This window comes from Periophthalmus magnuspinnatus, chromosome 13, assembly GCF_009829125.3.
Source record: "Periophthalmus magnuspinnatus isolate fPerMag1 chromosome 13, fPerMag1.2.pri, whole genome shotgun sequence".
NCBI lineage: Eukaryota > Metazoa > Chordata > Actinopteri > Gobiiformes > Gobiidae > Periophthalmus > Periophthalmus magnuspinnatus.
The window spans coordinates 2,598,738-2,617,958 of NC_047138.1; the positions used below are offsets into that span (position 1 = coordinate 2,598,738).

Consider the following 19,221-nt stretch of genomic DNA (forward strand, 5'->3'; position numbering starts at 1 on the left):
TTCAACACAGCAACAGGCTACGGCTCAGAGGGCAGCCAGTTTACAGACTCAGCTACATTTTCACCAGTGAACAGCATTTCAAGAGTCAAGAAAATGGTCTTACGTTGAACACCTCAAAGACCAAGGAGATGATCATTGACTTTGGTAGGAAACCCGCCCACCAACCAGTGATCATTGACGAAGAAAGGATCGAGGTGGTTGACACCTATAAGTACTTGGGTGTGCACCTTGACCACAAACTGGACTGGTCAGAGCAGGCTCGGGCTCTGTATAGGAAAGGACATAGTAGGCTGTTTTTCCTAAGAAAGCTTACATCTTTTGATGTGTGTGCTGACATGTTGTTCCTCTTCTATCAGTCTGTTGTGGCAAGTGCTGTCTTCTTTGGTATTGTCTGTTGGGGTGTCAGTATAACCACAAGGGATTGCAATCGTTTGGACAGACTGATAAAGAAGTGTGCATCTGTGATCGGGAGGAGGGTGGACTCTGTGGGAGATGTGGTTGAGAAGAGGATGACGGCTTTTTTTACTGCCATAATTTTGATTTATATTTTATTTAAATAATGTTAATGTCAATAATATGTTATATGGTATTTAGTGTTTTATTTTGGTAGTGAGGTAGGAACTGTTGTTTTTTGTTTGGTTCCGCTCGACCGCTGAAAGGGACGCACGCCTGGGTTTTTAACTGAAAAGTGTGGCGTGTTTGCAAGATATATTAAAGTTACACAAAGTTAATGAAAGTAAAGCTCATTCTACCTCCTAAATTTGGGTCAGCCAGCGAGGTATGTGTTTGTAGTTTCATGTGTTATTTTTATGTTTTGAATTATTATATTTCTAATTGTAATTTATGTAAATGATTTAGTTCGACGGTGGTTCGGTGGTTTGACGGCATTGTTGTCATCTACAATCAAGTTTGCACTTGTATCAATTAAAGATTCATCCAGCCATCAGTAAAAGAACTCTTTATTGACACGAGGAGGTGGCGTGGTAGCTTTAATGCAGGGCATCCGGACAATTCCAGACATCCCTTGCATGACCTATGTCTGCACAGAGAAACACACGGAGTAGCAGGTTCCTCTCACTGAGCTGCAGGACAGTGCGCTTTTCGAGGTCGTTTGTCCCTTCAGCTATCAGGCTGTTTAACAGATCTGCCTGATAGGAACTGTAATTTCTATATGACGAGTACTTTATATTATTGATAGTAATATTTTATTGTTTCTACTGTTATTATTGTGTGTGTTTGTGCAAGTGTCTGTTTTCTGCCGGACACCTGAATTTCTCCCTTGGAGATTAATAAAGTTTTTATCTATCTATCATTATCTAAGTACCAAGGCAGGTTTTTCGCTAGCATTCAAATTAGCAAAAGCTAGCAAGCCTTTCTCCGAAGAAGAGTTTTTAAAAGAATGCACAGTAGAAACGGCAGGTGTCTTGTGTCCAGAGAGTCAGGGCAAGTTTGAAAAGATCAGTTTGTCAGTGAGAACTGTGACTGTGTGGAACAGACTGACAGATTTAGACAAACAAATAAGATTAATTTTTCAAGTTATATTCACTAAGCAACAACTTAAAGGACACTGCCCAGCTCCTAATTTTCATCTGAGTTGTTGATCTTTTGTATGGAAGCCCGTTTCCGCCATGAAAAAAAAAAGAAAGCCCCACAGAAAGTTGAAATTACGAGTTTTAAACTCGTAATTATTAGTTTTAAACTCGTAATTATTAGTTTTTCTGCTGATTATTTAACTGAAATTTAATGACTGAAATTTAAATGAATTAATTAAATTTATTAATTATTAATTAATAAAACATACATATTTATAATAACTCATATTTGTTTGCATGTTATATGTCAGTCATATGTGTGTAGTACATATGTATCATGTACTAAAATCACAACGGACATTTTATTTTATATATTTAATATATACATAGATATAGTTTATAACTTAGCTATAATAATAATTTTTTAACTTAGCTTAAATTCAAGTTTGTCAATTACTCTGCAGTGAATAAAAACAATCAAAGAAAAGAGGAAAATAGCGCCATCTAGTGTAATAATTGATACACTGCCCTTGGTGGTTTCTCCAGTTCAAATTTAAAATGTAGCTATTTCAAACACTAAGTTTAACCATTTTATTCTTACACTTTTAATTAATCAATTTCTTATTTACATTGAATCAAATCCCAAGAAACTTCCACCATCCCCCACTATAGGACTTGTGTGTTTTGTTTACATGAAGGTGAAATAATTTTTAACACACAACTTGAACAGTTAAAGTTATAATAGTCCTATGAACTTATATTAGAGCAAAATAGAGTAAGTATTAAATTATGATCAATGTATTAACCACAGTAAACAACAATCACCAGACAGCCTGTGGCCTCAGAGGACCAGTTTATTGTTCACAAAAAAATATTTCATCAAGTGTAATATTGTTTCTATAGTAACACCAGGACATTAAATGTTTATCACAAAGGTACTTTTTAATTTAGAGTTCAAACACTCAAAGGATGATAAATCTTCATTCTTCAAACTAGAAGAGAATAATCATCAGAAAACGTCCTTACATTTGTCAAGATATTAGATAAATATTTTTGCTACAACAAACAACATTCTGCTTTCAGATTTTAGTCGTCACATGTAAAGACTCTTACCTCAAACACAGGGGAAAATGTACTCAGTCTCATCTTTGTCACCTGAAATTTGAGTAAAACAGTATTTTAGCTTCACTGCAAACTCTATCGGCTACATCATTTTAAGCCAATTTACATCAATAAATAAATCCATTTGACGTACTTGTCTGGTAGTAGTCATAGAGTCTAACCACAGCGGGCTTCAAGTTGTGCACTGGGAGTTCTTGTATCAGCAGTAACTCGTGATTGATGGGTATGTTCTTCAAAAGCTTTTGAAGGAAAAACAGACAAATTATTACATTGAAACTTTTTATTATTATTAGGTCAGTCAGACGCTTTTACTCACCTCAGTCAGATAGACCATAATGTGATCTTTGTCCTGCTCAACTCGCTCTACCAATAGTGACTTTTTCAGCTAAAAACACAACAACAGATGTTAAAAAGGAGACAGACTTTTTAATGGAAAAATGTGACTATATGACAGGCTAAGATTTAAATCAAGAAACAAAACCAGGATGAAGCTGTAAGAGGAATATAAACAGGTCTAGACTAAGTGAGTGTGCACACTTTTGGTCCTGGTTTGGTCCTGGTTTGGTCCTGGTTTGGTCCTGGTTTGGTCCTGGTTTGGTCCTGTTCTGGTCCTGTTCTGGTCCTGTTCTGGTCCTGTTCTGGTCCTGTTCTGGTCCTGTTTTGGTCCTGTTTTGGTCCTGGTTTGGTCCTGGTTTGGTCCTGTTTTGGTCCTGTTTTGGTCCTGGTTTGGTCCTGTTCTGGTCCTGTTCTGGTCCTGTTCTGGTCCTGTTCTGGTCCTGTTCTGGTCCTGTTTTGGTCCTGGTTTGGTCCTGTTTTGATCCTGGTTTGGTCCTGGTTTGGTCCTGGTTTGGTCCTGGTTTGGTCCTGGTTTGGTCCTGGTTTGGTCCTGGTTTGGTCCTGTTCTGGTCCTGTTCTGGTCCTGTTCTGGTCCTGTTCTGGTCCTGTTTTGGTCCTGTTTTGGTCCTGGTTTGGTCCTGGTTTGGTCCTGTTTTGGTCCTGTTTTGGTCCTGGTTTGGTCCTGTTCTGGTCCTGTTCTGGTCCTGTTCTGGTCCTGTTCTGGTCCTGTTCTGGTCCTGTTCTGGTCCTGTTTTGGTCCTGGTTTGGTCCTGTTTTGGTCCTGGTTTGGTCCTGGTTTGGTCCTGTTTTGGTCCTGTTTTGGTCCTGGTTTGGGCCTGGTTTGGTCCTGGTTTGAGCCCAGTCCTGATGAGGACTTGGTTTGATCCTGTTCTTGTCCTGATTCAGAGCCTCATTTATGATGTAGCGCTTGTGCTAAAACAAGTCTAAAATAGGACTAAAACTACCGTAAACCACAACCAAGGGTAAAATGATCAACTACAAAAGCTTTCTCTTTTCTACAAAATCTTAACCCATGTCCATTAAACTGTGACTAAACCAAGACCTAAATCTGGATTAAAGCAGAACTACACAAGGACAAGAACAGGGCCAAACCAGGACCAAACCAGGACCAGACCAGGACCAAACCAGGACCAGACCAGGACCAGACCAGGACCAAACCAGGACCAAACCAGGACCAAACCAGGACCAAACTAGGACTAAACATGGACTAAACATGGACTAAACCAGGACTAAAACGGGACTAAACCAGGACTAAAACGGGACTAAACCAGGACTAAACCAGGACTAAACCAGGACTAAACCGGGACTAAACCAGGACTAAACCAGAGCTAAACTAGGCAAGGCAAGTTTATTTGTACAGCACAATTCATACACAAGGTAATTCAAAGTGCTTTACAGAATAAGAAAGACATTAAAATCACACAAATGAAAACATAAATAACCCACTCGTTTGCCCCTTTAAAAACTCTCTCTCTCACTCTTTAAACACTGTCTTGCTCAGTTTAAGAACTTTCCCATTACTTTACAAAAAACTTTCTTGTCACTTCTCAAATACTTTCCTGTCACTTTACTATGTCTAATAAAAGTCCATCAGTCCATGTTTCTTTTGTCATCATAAATTTACCATTAAAGGAGAAGAGGCAGAATAAAAACCTTTCAGTCGTCTGCACAGATAAACAGAACCGTTTTGAGCCTGGATTTAAACATTGTCAAAGTAGAGGCCTGTCTCACATCTTCAGAAAGACTGTTCCAGATTTTAGCTGCATAAAACTGAAACGCTGATTCCCCATGTTTAGTCCTGACTCTGGCACCAGCAGGAGGCCGGTCCCTGAAGTCCTCAGAGTGTGAGATGGTTCATGTGGCTCTAACATGTCAGAGATGAACTTTGGACCTAGGCCATGGAGAGACTTATACACAAGCAGAGCTGCTTTAAAGTCTATTCTAGGACCAAACCAGGACTAAACCAGGACTAAACCAGGACTAAACCAGGACTAAACCAGTGCTAAACATGGACTAAACCAGGACTAAACCAGTGCTAAACATGGACTAAACTAAATCTAAACCAGGTCTAAACCAGGACTAAAAATGTCAAATCAGCCTTTCAGTTTTGTGCAGTTAAAACCTGTAACATTCTTCCTGAAGATGTGACTCAGGCCTCGACTTTGACACTGTTTAAATCCAGACTCAAACTGTTCTGTTTATCTGTGCATGTGACTGAAAGGGTTTTATTCTGCACTTTTATCCTTTAATGTTCATTTTATGATGATTATTTATGTTTTGATTTGTTGTATTGTGATTTTAATGTCTTTCTTATTCTGTAAAACACTTTGAATTACCTTGTGTATGAATTGTGCTCTACAGATACGCTTGGCTTGTCTATGATAAATCTTTTTGAAACGCACAGTTCATAGTTTGCTTTAAAGTTACTATTTTAGCTCATCATACGGTCGTCATTCATTTTGCTTGTTCTGGTCGCTTGGATACGAGTCATTCACACTGAACCTAATGAGCAGTTTACCATTACCAGGGCTCCACATCTAAACTCCTCTCTCATTCTTGTCTGTTTAAACATTAATGTGTTGCTACTGTTTTCAGCATTATATTTATATTTTTATTTAGTTCTAGATACCTTCAGCCAAAGGGCAGAGCTTCCTCCAGCAGGTGACACCTCCTTCCTGGGTGTACTGTCCCATTGCAGTCTCCAGAAGAAACAGGGGAACGCCGCAGGTTGCCACAAACACCAAATAAGGCACCAAAAATGCACCTGAAATGGCAAAATACACATAAAAACATGATATTTTCAGTTAAAACACACATCATTCTCACTTACCTCCTCCATTTTTGTAGCAAAGATAAGGAAATCTCCAAACATTCCCGAGGCCGACTACATTTCCAGCCACAGCGAGAAGAAACTCCACTTTACTGGCCCAGTGTCCCCGCTCCTCTGGGCTCTCGTCTTTTGCAGTAAAGATATTCTTCAGCATAGTAAAAGTGATATCAGGAGGAAATGAATGAATGTGCGTAGTGGTGCAGTTCAGTGGACCTCGTCTCCACTGTCATTTAATGAGCAACTCCTTGAAATGTCACAGAGTTCTTGGTGAAAAGGTAAATTATTTCTCAAGAATAAATTACCATTGCTGAGTGAGAGACTGTTTGGCCTGATAAAGGAGTATGCCACAAGTACATGCACTATTATTTTTTTATTTTATCTTCGTATCTTCTTCTTCTAGTCAGCCTAATTCATGAAAATAAACCAAATTGATAATAAAAACAGAGGAGCGTTGTTTTCCATCTTAGATATTTCTACAGTGGTTTTCTTTTCAGTTCTGCTTTCAGTGATTATTACCCAAGCCCTAAAGTAAAGGATTTTATAAGAAAAGTAAGATTTGTAATAGGCTAAGTACACTGTAAGTAAAGGAACAACATGCCTACATAACTGTTAATTTGATGTCTTATTGTATTTCATTATATATTCATTATATATCATTATATATTCATTATATATCACTTTTTCTCTTGACTTGCTCCGTCTGGTGACTGTGTAAAAGGGATTGGACGGGTCATAAGTTCTGTAGATTGTCTTTGTTGGCCACTTCAGTCCATCATGTCCCTCTCCAGTTTTCAAACATAGACCTGGATGCTCGTCTTCAGTCTCTACAGCACATATGCAGCTGGGATCCATGAGTGCACTGTGTGTTTTTTCCCCATCCACCCTGTTGTATTTGTTATAATGGGAATTGTATAGAATTTGGATTTCCTGTGTTAACTTTTCGTGCATCAATATATTCCACCTCTGTGCTGCTTGTAGTGAATTTTGTTCTTCACTTTGTTCTCTGTCTGTAGCGTGCACAAGATGGTCTTCTCTGCTGTGATCAATACTGGAGCTGAAATCCAGTTTTGCACCAGTTTAGCTCCAGTTTAGCTCCAGTTTTGCTCCAATCTTGCACCACTTTTGCTTCACTTTTGCCCCAGTTTTGCACCATTTTTGGTTCAGTTTTGCACCAGTTTTGCACCACTTTTGCTCCAGTTTAGCTTCACTTTTGCTCCAATCTTGCACCACTTTTGCTTCAGTTTTGCCCCAGTTTTGCACCATTTTTGCTTCAGTTTTGCACCAGTTTAGCTCCAGTTTTACTCCAGTTTTGCACCAGTTTTGCTCCACTTTTGCTCTAGTTTTGCACCAGTTTTTCCCCAGTTTTACTCCAGTTTTACTCCAGTTTAGCCCCAGTTTAGCTCCAGTTTAGCTCCAGTTTAGCTCCAGTTTTACTCTGGTTTTGCACCAGTTTAGCTCCAGTTTAGCTCCAGTTTTACTCTAGTTTTGCACCAGTTTAGCTCTACTTTTGCTCCAATCTTGCACCACTTTCGCTTCAGTTTTGCACCACTTTCGCTTCAGTTTTGCACCAATTTAACTCCAGTTTTACTCCAGTTTAGCTCCAGTATAGCTCCAGTTTTGCACCACTTTTGCTCCAGTTTTGCTCTAGTTTAGCCTCAGTTTAGACTCAGTTTAGCCTCAGTTTAGCCTCAGTTTAGCCTCAGTTTAGACTCAGTTTAGCCTCAGTTTAGACTCAGTTTAGACTCAGTTTAGCCTCAGTTTAGCCTCAGTTTAGACTCAGTTTAGCCTCAGTTCAGACTCAGTTTAGACTCAGTTTAGACTCAGTTTAGCCCCATTTCAGCTCCAGTTTAGCCCCAGGGGCTTGCATTTTACTCCAAAAAAGTAAAACAAAAAGGTGACATCAGAGTTGCTCCTTCACCATTTACTATTATTCAGACAGACAAACCGATGCATCTCCCTGGAAAAACAAGAGTTATTTAAAATATTCATAGTAAATATCATGTTAAAGCTGTGGACTTTTGAGTTTCGTTTTGTCAGTTCATTTCAGGATGTTTACGCTGGACACGTGGAGAGTGTCGTAGCTACACTGAAGTCATCTAAGGTCTCTGAAAAACATTTAACTCAACCTGTTTGTTTGAATAGTTTCTTATCCTCTGTGATGTTTATCAATCGATCAGAAATACAGAAAAGAGGAATGTCGTCCTTTGAGATTAGCAATTTGTGACATTATCTGACCATAAATGATTTGACCTGGTCTTGTTCTTGTTGCAGTGTGACATCTTTGAGACTGAGGTCAGGTAAACTAACATTTTTATTCTGTAACATCAAGATTTAAGATGTAAATTACTGAAAACCAGCCTCTATTATGACTAGTAAGTAATTGTAATTATTTTCTTATCATTTTTATTTAGACATGCACCATCTTGAAGTGGTCCATCACCTGTTTGCCTCAGTTAATCTTGCATTTATTCAGTTATATATATACCTAAATATATAATATATCATTTCGTTAGGATGCTTTCTGAGATTTGGACACAATATTGTGCTGAAAAGACAGTCAGTAGTTGCAAGAGGGACCAGTTTATCTCCCTAAAAACAATAATTGAAGACAGTTTTATCATAAGTATCTTTGTCCCAAAACAGCAAATTATTGGGAGTTGGTTGGTTCACTAATAAGTATTAAATTTGTCAGATTTCAGAACAGGAAGTGACATTTTTAGCGAAAATTCAAGTGTTCAATGCAGATTGTCTGTAATAGTGTGTTTGTGTAGATATAAAATCAGCCCTATCACTGTCATAATTGGTTCTACTAAAGTGATAATATTAAGTGTGTCAACATAGACCCTCTACTCTGTTGTGATGAGGTTTAAAAGGTTACTTCATTTTCAAAAGTACTTCAACAGCAATTAACAGTGAGCATTGGCCCTGGATGGATGGCCCTGGTCCAGTCCTGGTTGTGGCCTCAGCAATGATAAAAGATTTAAGAGCTCCAACCTTCAGGCAGGTTCCTCTCTGCGGACAGCCCCGAGAGAGCCCGGCATACAGAGACTTTATTCTGTTTAATTCATATCATTTCAAAGTATTGCTCAACTAGAAGTAAAAGTACTCAACAAAGGACATGAATGAATGTAGGTAAACAAGTATTCTTACTACCACTACTGCAGCAAATGCCAAAAATACTACAATACTGTTGTAACTGATACAAATTAGATACTATGGCAGCTTCTCTTGCTTCCACTAATGCAACTACTCCTACTCCAATACTACAACTATTACTACTACTACAACCACGACTATGGGACCGAAGCGCAGTGAAATAAATACATTAAAAAACAAAAATGTCTAGATACTTAAAACATTTATTTATTTATTTTATTTATTCAATGTTTAACCAGGTGGGTCAATTGAGAACAACTTCTCATTTACAATGACGACCTGGATAGGCAGCTTCAGTGAAACACATAAAACACAAACACAATTCACAAATCAAAGAATAAAACTTTAAGAGGGGAGGATAGAATAGTGGTTAAAAACATGTGCAGTGATCTTTTAAAATTAAACAGATTGAGAGAGAAACAAAAGAACCAAGTTTTAAATCCTGCTGTAGATGGTTCCAGTCACTTGCTGCAGAGAACTGAAATGAGTTTTGGCCTAAGGCTGTGCGAGCTTTGGTACTGACAGCTGTATGTATCTGTTGGAGCGGAGTGCACGGCTGGAGCTGTGGATATTTAGCAGTGAACTGAGATATGAGGGGGTCATACCCAGTAAAGCTTTGTAAATGAAAATGAACCAGTGAGTTTGTCTGCGGGTGTGAAGAGATGGCCACTTGAGCAGAGAGTAAAGCCTAAAGTGGTGAATGTTGAACGCTGCACCAGTAACAAAACGAATGGCTGAATGATAAAGAACATCCAGCTTGTGGAGCAAAGTTTTTGATGCAGATCTATAAAGTATGTCACCATAGTCTAAAATAGGAAGGACTGTAGCTTTAACTAGCAGCTCTTTAGCAGAGTGTGTGAAGGATGCTTTGTTACGGTATAAGAAGCCTATTCGTGATTTCACTTTAGTAAGCAGACTATTAATGTGCATTTCAAAATTTAGGGACGAGTCTAGCCATACACCAAGGTACTTATAATGCTTGACAAATTCTATTTCTGCACCGTCCAGGGTCACAATATTTAGACAGATATTCTGAGGGAGTTTTCTGCCAAAGATCATGCCTTTTGTTTTTTGCACATTTAGAGTTAAGTGAAGTTCAGAAAAAGCATGCTGCAGGAGAGTGAAGCTATTTTGAAGCAGAGATACTGGAAAAGCAGAAAGTCTGGTCTTCCTCCTCCTCGCCTGGCCGATTTTTCTTGTTTTGTCTGATTTTTCCTGTTGTTTTGTTTTTGTGTGTATATCACGGTGGCTGAGTGGCTCATGCCTCACAGCAAGAGGGTTTGGTTGGATCCCCGGGTCGCCCAGGCCTTTCTGTGTGGAGTTTTTCATGTTTCTCCCCGTGTCTGGATGGGTTTCCTCCGGGTACTCCGGTTTCCCCCATCAACGAAAACATGAACGCCCTTCGAGACAACTGTTGTTATGATTTTGGGCGTTACAAAAATAAATAAATTGAATAGATACACTAGTGTTAAGACAAGGGCTGTGCGTATAAAGGATTGTGTCGTCCGTGTACAAGTGTAAGTGAGATTCCCCCACAGCATGAATGATATTATTTATATAAATATTGAATAGAGTGGGTCCGAGAATGGAACCTTGCGGAAGACCTTTAACGAGAGGTAAAGGTTCTGATAAGAGCCCCTCCATTCTCACAGATTGTACACGCCCAGAGCAGTAGCCTTTAAACCAGGCTATAGCACTGTCTGAAAAACCAGTCTCTTTTAGTCTGTCCAGTAAGATGCCTTGGTCCACAGAATCAAAAGCCTTGGCTAGGTCCACAAAAATAGCCACACAATACTCCTTGCTGTCAATAGCAGAAACAATGTCATTTAGGACTTTCACTGCTGCAGTCAGACAACTGTGCCTCGCCCTAAAACCTGATTGCATCGGATTCAAAATATTTGTGACTCCAAGTGTTCTATAAGCTGTTCATCAACTAGCTTTTTGAATACTTTTGAAAGACAAAATAGAGATGGGTCTTTGAAGTCATTCTTTGAAGCCTCTCTTGTCGCTCATTGTGATGCAGTGAATCGTGTTATTATTATGCACACGGGGTTCTTTCAAGGATGTTAGCGTTAGCCTAGCCCTCGCTCTCTACACTGTGTTTAATTCATATTGCGGCTCACCCAGGGCACATTAGTGATGCTGCAGCAGTGGAACCTGACTCACAGCTGGGGCAGTTCTGTGGGGACCTGTGACTGCGGTTCAGCTCTGTTCAAATCAGATCACACAGTCGATGGAAATGTCATAGGCAGGTCCACGGGGAAATAATATATTTTTATTGAAGCATTATATCATCTTGTCCAGTTCAATATTTTGTTGGCTAGAGCTGCAACTAACGATTACATTAATAGTTGACTCAAACTATTATGTCTATTGTACACTGAGACTTAAAATATACTTTTAACAACATAAAGGTTGAAATAAGGAAATAAAGTTTTGATTTAATAATGCTACTCTCTCAAATGTCTCTATGGTTCAGATAACTCTTAAAATATGACTATGATTACTTTTTATAGTCCACTAGACTAGACTACAGTCGTAAGAACAGGCACTGCACCGTAAATATACAACCAACTAGTAACAACCCACTTTTCATCATTCCACCCTTTACTCGAGTAGTTTAATATTTCTTCCCACTTGTGGCTGTACTTAATGGAGACCAAAAATATTTATACATCTGTCTGTAACATCTGTCAAGGACAAAATGAGACCAGAACAAGTGAATGATGCAATAATAATAAATTTATTAATAATAAAAATGAAATAATAAAATAAAAATAATAAAATAAAATAATAAAAATTGCAAGAAGAAATAATAATAAAATAAAATAATAAAAATTGCAAGAAGAAATAATAATAAAATAAAATAATAAAAATTGCAAGAAGACTTAGTCTTCTTGCAAATGCACACAACAAAACAATGTGTCCACGACTCTCCGTAGGACTCTACGAACCCTCCGCAAAAAAGAGCGCTTCGGGGGTTTGGCCACTGGAGTGTCGTCCATGTCCTCTACTTGGAGGGTCAGATCTGTGTTTTCAGACCAATGGATGACTTCAGAGATGTCTGAATAATAAATCGGCTCATGCTCATCCCCGCTGCTGCCAGGTGCTGTGAGTGAGGGAGCACGAGATGTTTGTCCACAAAGGGACCCGACGCCAGAGTCTTGGTCAGTAGATGGATCTGGAGCATCTGTTTGGATGTTAAAAGTTGCGTCGGAGACACACTCTTGATCCTCCGGGGGACTTGGCAATGGATTCGCCACCGGACAGACCAACTTCAACTCCTCTGAGCTCATCAAATCCGTTTGGAAGTTAACTGTTGCGTCGGAGACACACTCTTGATCTTCCGGGGGACTTGGCAATGAGTTCGCCACCGGACTCACACTTGTGTTTTCAGACCAATGGATGACTTCAGAGATGTCTGAATAATAAATCGGCTCACGCTCATCCCCGCTGCTGCCAGGTGCTGTGAGTGAGGGAGCACGAGATATTTGTCCAGGAAGGGACCCGACACCAGAGTCTTGGTCAGTAGATGGATCTGGAGCATCTGTTTGGATGTTAAAAGTTACGTTGGAGACACACTCTTGATCCTCCGGGGGACTTGGCAATGAGTTCGCCACCGGACTCACACTTGTGTTTTCAGACCAATGGATGACTTCAGAGATGTCTGAATAATAAATTGGCTCACGCTCATCCCCGCTGCTGCCAGGTGCTGTGAGTGAGGGAGCACGAGACGTTTGTCCACAAAGGGACCCAACGCCAGAGTCTAGGTCAGTTGATGGATCTGGAGCATCTGTTTGGATGTTAAAAGTTGCGTCGGAGACACACTCTTGATCCTCCGGGGGACTTGGCAATGAGTTCGCCGCCGGACAGACCATCATCAACTCCTCTGAGATCATCAAACTGAAAAACACACACACACAAGTCAGTATCCACACACTATTTGAGTTTTAACATAAATGTCTGAGGTCTTTGCACACTTACTATCCCTGGAGCTGAGGGTCTTTCAGATGAGACATTGTGATGTAGGAGTGCTGGAGCGCCTGACTGGGAGTGAGTCTCTGCTCTCCAGTCACACTCAGCAACCCCTTCAGGAGGTCAATAAAGGCCTTCCTGTCCTCCACTTTGGCGGAGGAGTTTTCTGGATGACTCTGCACATTACAAAACAAACACTGGTTAGACTCAGTGAAACACAGATCTGCTTTATGAGGTGAGGGTTGATCGATGATGGAGACTTACACTGACGAGGCCATCCAAGCAGCTGGGGACATCATAGAATGTGTCCTCCTCTTCAGTGGTGGTGTCATTTGTGGCACAATATTCTTCTGGAGTCTATAAAATGACAAGCGTGTGAGTGAAATTGCTTTGGAAATCTCAAATCAAAATACAATAGTTCAATGTTCACTACAAACAAACAAGTACCAGAAGTCTCCATGTGTGCTGGTCTTCAGTAAAGAAGCTTGTGCTGTACTGTCCCGCCTGCAGCTGGTGGTCTGGGGGTAGTCCCAGTAAAGCCACCATGCGTTTTACAGCTTGGTACTCGCAGGTGACAGGGAACAAGTTGTCACCCAGATACAGGAAGGCCAGAACGCAGCCAAGTCCCCACACATCAATGGCCTCTGTGAACGGGAGACCAAGTGTGACCTCGGGAGCCCTGGAAAACAACACAATTAGACCAAGTTCAAACTAGTCCTGGTTTAGTCCGAGTTGGTCCTGGTTTAGTCCTGGTTAGTCATGGTCTCTGGTCACAATTTAAAGGAAACGTGCGAAAAAGCTGAGTTAAAAATGTTGCGTAAATGAAAATCTGCTGCTTGTGGTGAGATGTCATTATAAAAAGAGTGTTTTTTGGAAGTAAGTTGACTTGTATCTATACTATCTGTTGTTTTAGATCAATACTGCAGTTCACAATGACTTATGATCTGTATAATATTACTAAAAACAAGATCCTTTACACGTCCTAGCCCACTATATTCCTCCTGATATCCTCGTACCTGTATCCAGTCGGCTGGAGTTGGGATCCAAGTTCCGCTTGGGAGGTTTTTCTGGCCTCTCCAAAGTCAATTAACTTGACTCTTAAAGGCTCGTCCTCCAGGTTAGTGAACATGACATTATCAGGTTTAATGTCAGTATGCATGATACCGAGGCCTTTAAGTGCGTCTAAAGCCACCAACAACTGCAGAGACAAAAGACGAAGAAAGTTAGTGTCATTTGAATTGATAAAAAGTAAAAAATGTGGTTGAACTTAAAATTGTAAATAACTGGGATGCAAGAAATCGAATAAAAAGTGAGTTTCATATGAACTAGATCACTATAATTTGTAATGAATCCTTCAGTACCTGGTGGGCAATAGGCCGGATCTCGTTGAGTGCGAGCGGTTCACAGTCCCTGTTTATCATAAAAGAATACAGGTCTATTTCGAGCATTTCAAAGGCCACACAATGCAGACCCATGAAGTCGAACTGCTCCACAAAGTGCACGATGTTGGTGCGGACGGGGTCGAGGACACTGAGCTCCTCCATCATGGATATCTAAAGAGACACAACTCTGAGTTAAAACTGTGAAGTCAAATAGCATAATATTAAATACATAAAGTCACCGCCTGGATTAGACTCAGCAAATAGTTATTTTGATTGTTTAGTTCTACAGTAATATGTTTCATCTGGATTGTCTATTTGTCATTTTTGGGATACTCTGAAAATATTAGTCATGTTTTGTCCTTTTAATTCAATTAGTTTTTGGCTCCTCTACCACTTCTGCCAATACTAAATTAAATCTTTACAAAAAAATGTGAGTCAGGACAGAAACGTGTGACTCTTTTTGACCATCTTAAAATGAGACCAGTACATACCTCGCCCTCCATGCTTCCAAGCTGTTCATCTTTCAAGATCTTAACAGCCACAGTCTGATTACGGTCCGTGGCCCGGCACTTGGCTATGCGGCCGAAGCACCCCTCACCGATCCAGTCCTGGATGGCGTAAGCGTCGGTCAGTCCCAGCAAGGTTTGACCGATGGTGACCTCTAAACTGGGCTTAGGTGCTGTGGATGAGACAAGACTTCATCAGGGTTAAATCATATGCACTGAACATCTACCACTGTTATCTTATTAAAATCACATTTAGTACTCTCGCTACTACTACTACTATTACTACTACTGCTGCTACTACAGCTACTACTACTACTATTGCTACAACTACTACAGAAGAAAGTAAGAGTTACTTTCCACTCTGGATCTCAGTTAACATCGATTTTCATATCAAATTTACTTCCATATTGTGTTAAATGCACTTTTAGGGAAGTGGGTGGTTGTTTCTTACATTAAAACCTACATATTTCCACAAAAAGTTGAGTAGACGTGACAAGACACTGGTGTTTTATATCTTTCTTCAGTGAACTCAGTGTGATTTTTATGTACTTACCTGCTGCACCAGAGGTCTCATAGTTGTCCCAAGATGACATAGTTGCTACTACAATCAAACCTGGGTCAAAACAGATTTTCACCAAAAAATTGCTCTGAGCTCTCAAAACACGTGTGTCTCCGTTGAAGGCGTCAGTACAAATGACATATAAGTCATGTGCACTGACACATACTACCTACTACTGACCGCGGGAACAAACTAGTATTCTAGAATACGGCCCTCAAAACGCCACGGCGACGGCCAGTGGCATCACAGCACCATGACGATGTAATGATCCATGTAAATGTATAGGACATTTAAACAATAACATGTTTTCAACAGCTGATATGTGTAGAGTAGAGATCTAATATAGAGTTACCCTGATATATTTTATGGTTAAATAGACATTTTTAAGTCGATTCAAATCCTAATGGCGAGGGCTGAGCGATTATTAGGTTTTTTTTTCCTTCATATTAAATAGATATCTTTATAAATATAAAAACATTCAATGTTATATATATATATATATATAAACATACATACATATATATACACACACACACACACACTTATATATATACATACACACACACACACACACACATAAATCAGTCTCAATGTTCAAATGAATTTTTTTTGTCTTTTTAAAACAAATTAAAATGGCTCTTGGTAATAATTTCATGAACGTACTTGTAGCACTTAAGGTGTTTCTGTACCTTTTTGTAGTACAGTATTTGGATATGGCAACTTCCTTTCACTCTGGCATTAAGACCAGAGTGAAAAGAAGGATAGACCAGATCAGACAGACTCTAGATATGAAGGAGCCCAAAAGAATAACAGAGGACACATACAACACTTTGAGTTAAAGTGAAAAATCATTTTCATTAGTAGTAGAATTATGACTGGATTCAAATATTATTTTACAAAGAATAAAAGTTTGTTTTACAAACAAATAAAATACACCTGGGACAAATAAAATATACCCAGGTATGGTATAGTCCTTTAAGTCTGTTTCAATGTCTGTTACTTTCTGTTCAATGTTCTTTCAGTGTTCACTGTGTTTGTAACCAGTCAATTTACAAACTACCAGTTTGTTCGACTCTTTGAGCTGGGGCTTGACATCCAGTCCTGGAAAATGATCCTTTCTCCTCTGCATGTTGCAGTTCTGTCTGCAGTCCTCAATTCTGATCCAACAAAGAAACCTGACCTAAAGACAAGACTAGAATGAAGTCGCTTAAAATAATGCAGTATATCGCTATACGACTCTTTTGCTATTGTTTACATCAAAATAATATACATGATGTACAACAAATTTCAAAATATTCACTCTTATAAAATTACCATAAGAATAAACCAAAATAAATGGCTTAAATGTGGTAATTATTAGATATATAATTTTTTAGAGTGCATAGTCAATACGTATTTAAAATAACACAAAATAATTTTAAAGTGCATTACAAATACACTATGGCTTTTAGGTCTAATAATATGCACCAAAATAATAACAAAGTGACAAGAAATTGCACTCGACTTTCAGGGGTCATTTGTACAGCGCTCTGAACCACGTTAGCACAACAGGCTAACGGGAAGACGTGCTACAACCAAAACGAGCACAATTATGACACTTTTTAACAATCAAATACAAGTATTGTGCACAGCCCCTTTAGGTAACATGAAGGATTTAGTTCAACACCCCACAGCTAATCGTTTTGATCTCTAGAAAGGGTATTTCTATTGTAAAAAGACTATCGGAGGTTAGCATAAGGCTAGTGAAGGTTAGCATAAGGCTAGCGAAGGTTAGCATAAGGCTAGCGGGGTTGGCATAAGGCTAGCGGAGGTTAGCATAAGGCTAGCGGGGTTGGCATAAGGCTAGCGGAGGTTAGCATAAGGCTAGCGGGGTTGGCATAAGGCTAGCGGAGGTTAGCATAAGACTAGCGGAGGTTAGCATAAGGCTAGAGGAGGTTAGCATAAGAGCACAGCAACTTTATTTGAACAAACGTTTGTCACCAACATGAATGATGATGATACTTTAGTTAGTTTTTATATTGATTTGTGCTGCAAAGGGGCGCGCGCCTCTAGAGCTCAACCTTGACCTGATTGGATAATGTCAGTCAGACTAAACTGCTATTGGTTGCTCAGTGTGTTTATTTATTACATCTTTAAAACTTTTTTAAAATTTTTATTTATTTTTATCATATTTAAATGAACATATTTATTAACTTATATTTACATGTTATTTATCAATAATTATTCCCATTGTTATTTTAACCAAGTGTATCAATCTGTATTTGTTTTAAATGGCGTTTTTAACACTGGGTCACATACAGTAAACAATACAGACTTTTAATCAGTGTCAGTTTTCTTCTTCCAAAGTTTGAACTCTGCTCCAAACAGAGGATTAGCTGTAGACCTTTTGATTCAAAATCCCCAATCATATCACTGACGGTTAGACATGAACGATTCACCATCTCTAAGTTTATAGATTGATATCTCAGTCCTACTAATAACTCCTGTGGCTCCTCCTTATCAGAGCAGCTTTCTATAGACAGTACCTTTCTCGGGATATAAGTACTGGAAGTCTCCTTTGTAATGGAGCAGCGCACGTGCCTGCTGTCTGTATCCTCCTCCTCTGATATTAGATAAAACTTATTTCAGCTTTCTACCTGGTCGTCTGTGTAATCCTTCAGTCGTCCAGGTCTGATCCAGAGCAAAAGATGAAATGAAATCTGTCAACAACAACAACAAACAACAAACTTTATTTATAAAGCGCTTTTCATACAAGAAAAATGTAACACAAAGTGATTAACAGTGCATTAAAATCATAAAATTAATTAACAATAAAATAAATCAAAGCTTAAACAAGTAAATAAGACATAAGTAAAACATGGATATCAACATACACTAGCCAGCCTGAATAAATAGAGAAGTAAGCTAAAGTGATAAATACTAATCAAAAGCGATCCTAAAAAGATGGGTCTTGAGCCTGCTTTTAAAAACCTGAATGTTCTCTGTGGCCCTGAGGTCCTCCGGCAGACTGTTCCATAGACGGGGGCCATAAAACTGGAAAGAGGCCTCTCCATGTGTGTCCTGACTTTGGGGATGACTAGGAGCCTGCTGCCGGAGGAGCGCAGGGGCCGCGAGGGTTCATAGGATAAAAGCAGTTCTGTAAGATAAGAAGGCCCAAGACCATTAAGACATTTAAAAACCAGTAAAAGAACTTTAAAATCGATCCTGAAACACACAGGGAGCCAATGCAGGGATTCTAAAACCGGCGTAATGTGGCCCCGCCCCCTGGTCTTAGTCAGGACACGTGCTGCTGAATTTTGTAATAATTGTAGACCTGAAATCGCCTTTTTGGGAAGAGCAGAGAGCAGGACATTACAGTAGTCAATACGACTGGTGATAAAAGCATCAGCGTCTCTGTGTTGGCCCGAGAGAGAATGGGACGGACTCTGGATATGTTTTTCAAATGGTAAAAAACTATTTTTGTGATGTTTTTATTGAGGAAATTATTAAAATACCTAATTCATTTAATCAAAATTGATAAGGTTCATATTTTGTAAATTTTACATACTCCAAATTACTAGTTTTAAACTCATAATTAGTAGTTTTAAAAGTCCTATTTACGAGTTGTAAACTCATAATTACAAGTTTAAAACTAATAATTACGAGTTTAAAACGTGTAATTTCGACTTTCTGTGGGACTTCTTTTTTTCATGGCGGAAACGGGCTTCCGTACTATTGGGACTAGATAAAACTGAATGAGTTTTTCTGCTGATTATTTAACTGAAATTTAATAACTGAAATTTAAATGAATTAATTAAATATA

The 19,221-nt window shown here is 39.1% G+C and overlaps 1 protein-coding gene and 1 long non-coding RNA gene across 2 annotated transcripts; both read right to left on the reverse strand.

Moving 5' to 3' along the window:
- Nucleotides 1-2,366: 2,366 nt before the first annotated feature.
- LOC117380188 (uncharacterized) lies at nucleotides 2,367-3,066 on the reverse strand. Its single transcript, XR_004542137.2, has 4 exons — nucleotides 2,971-3,066; nucleotides 2,788-2,893; nucleotides 2,646-2,687; nucleotides 2,367-2,524 (listed from the first exon to the last, which is right to left on the reverse strand). It is a non-coding gene; the product is annotated as an uncharacterized LOC117380188 (long non-coding RNA).
- Nucleotides 3,067-5,632: 2,566 nt separating this feature from the next.
- LOC129456743 (sodium- and chloride-dependent GABA transporter 3-like) lies at nucleotides 5,633-6,003 on the reverse strand. Its single transcript, XM_055226171.1, has 2 exons — nucleotides 5,842-6,003; nucleotides 5,633-5,775 (listed from the first exon to the last, which is right to left on the reverse strand). The coding sequence occupies exons 1-2, from the start codon at nucleotides 5,993-5,995 to the stop codon at nucleotides 5,633-5,635; spliced, it is 297 nt and encodes a 98-aa protein (XP_055082146.1). The 5' UTR covers nucleotides 5,996-6,003.
- Nucleotides 6,004-19,221: the final 13,218 nt, after the last annotated feature.

Bases quoted from the DNA above. Each gene is read 5' to 3' on its own strand.
- LOC129456743 (XM_055226171.1), bottom strand. From the start codon at position 5,995: ATGCTGAAGAATATCTTTACTGCAAAAGACGAGAGCCCAGAGGAGCGG. The intron at 5,776-5,841 runs GTAAGTGAGAAT...TTGCCATTTCAG, and splicing joins TTGCTACAAAAATGGAGGAG to GTGCATTTTTGGTGCCTTAT.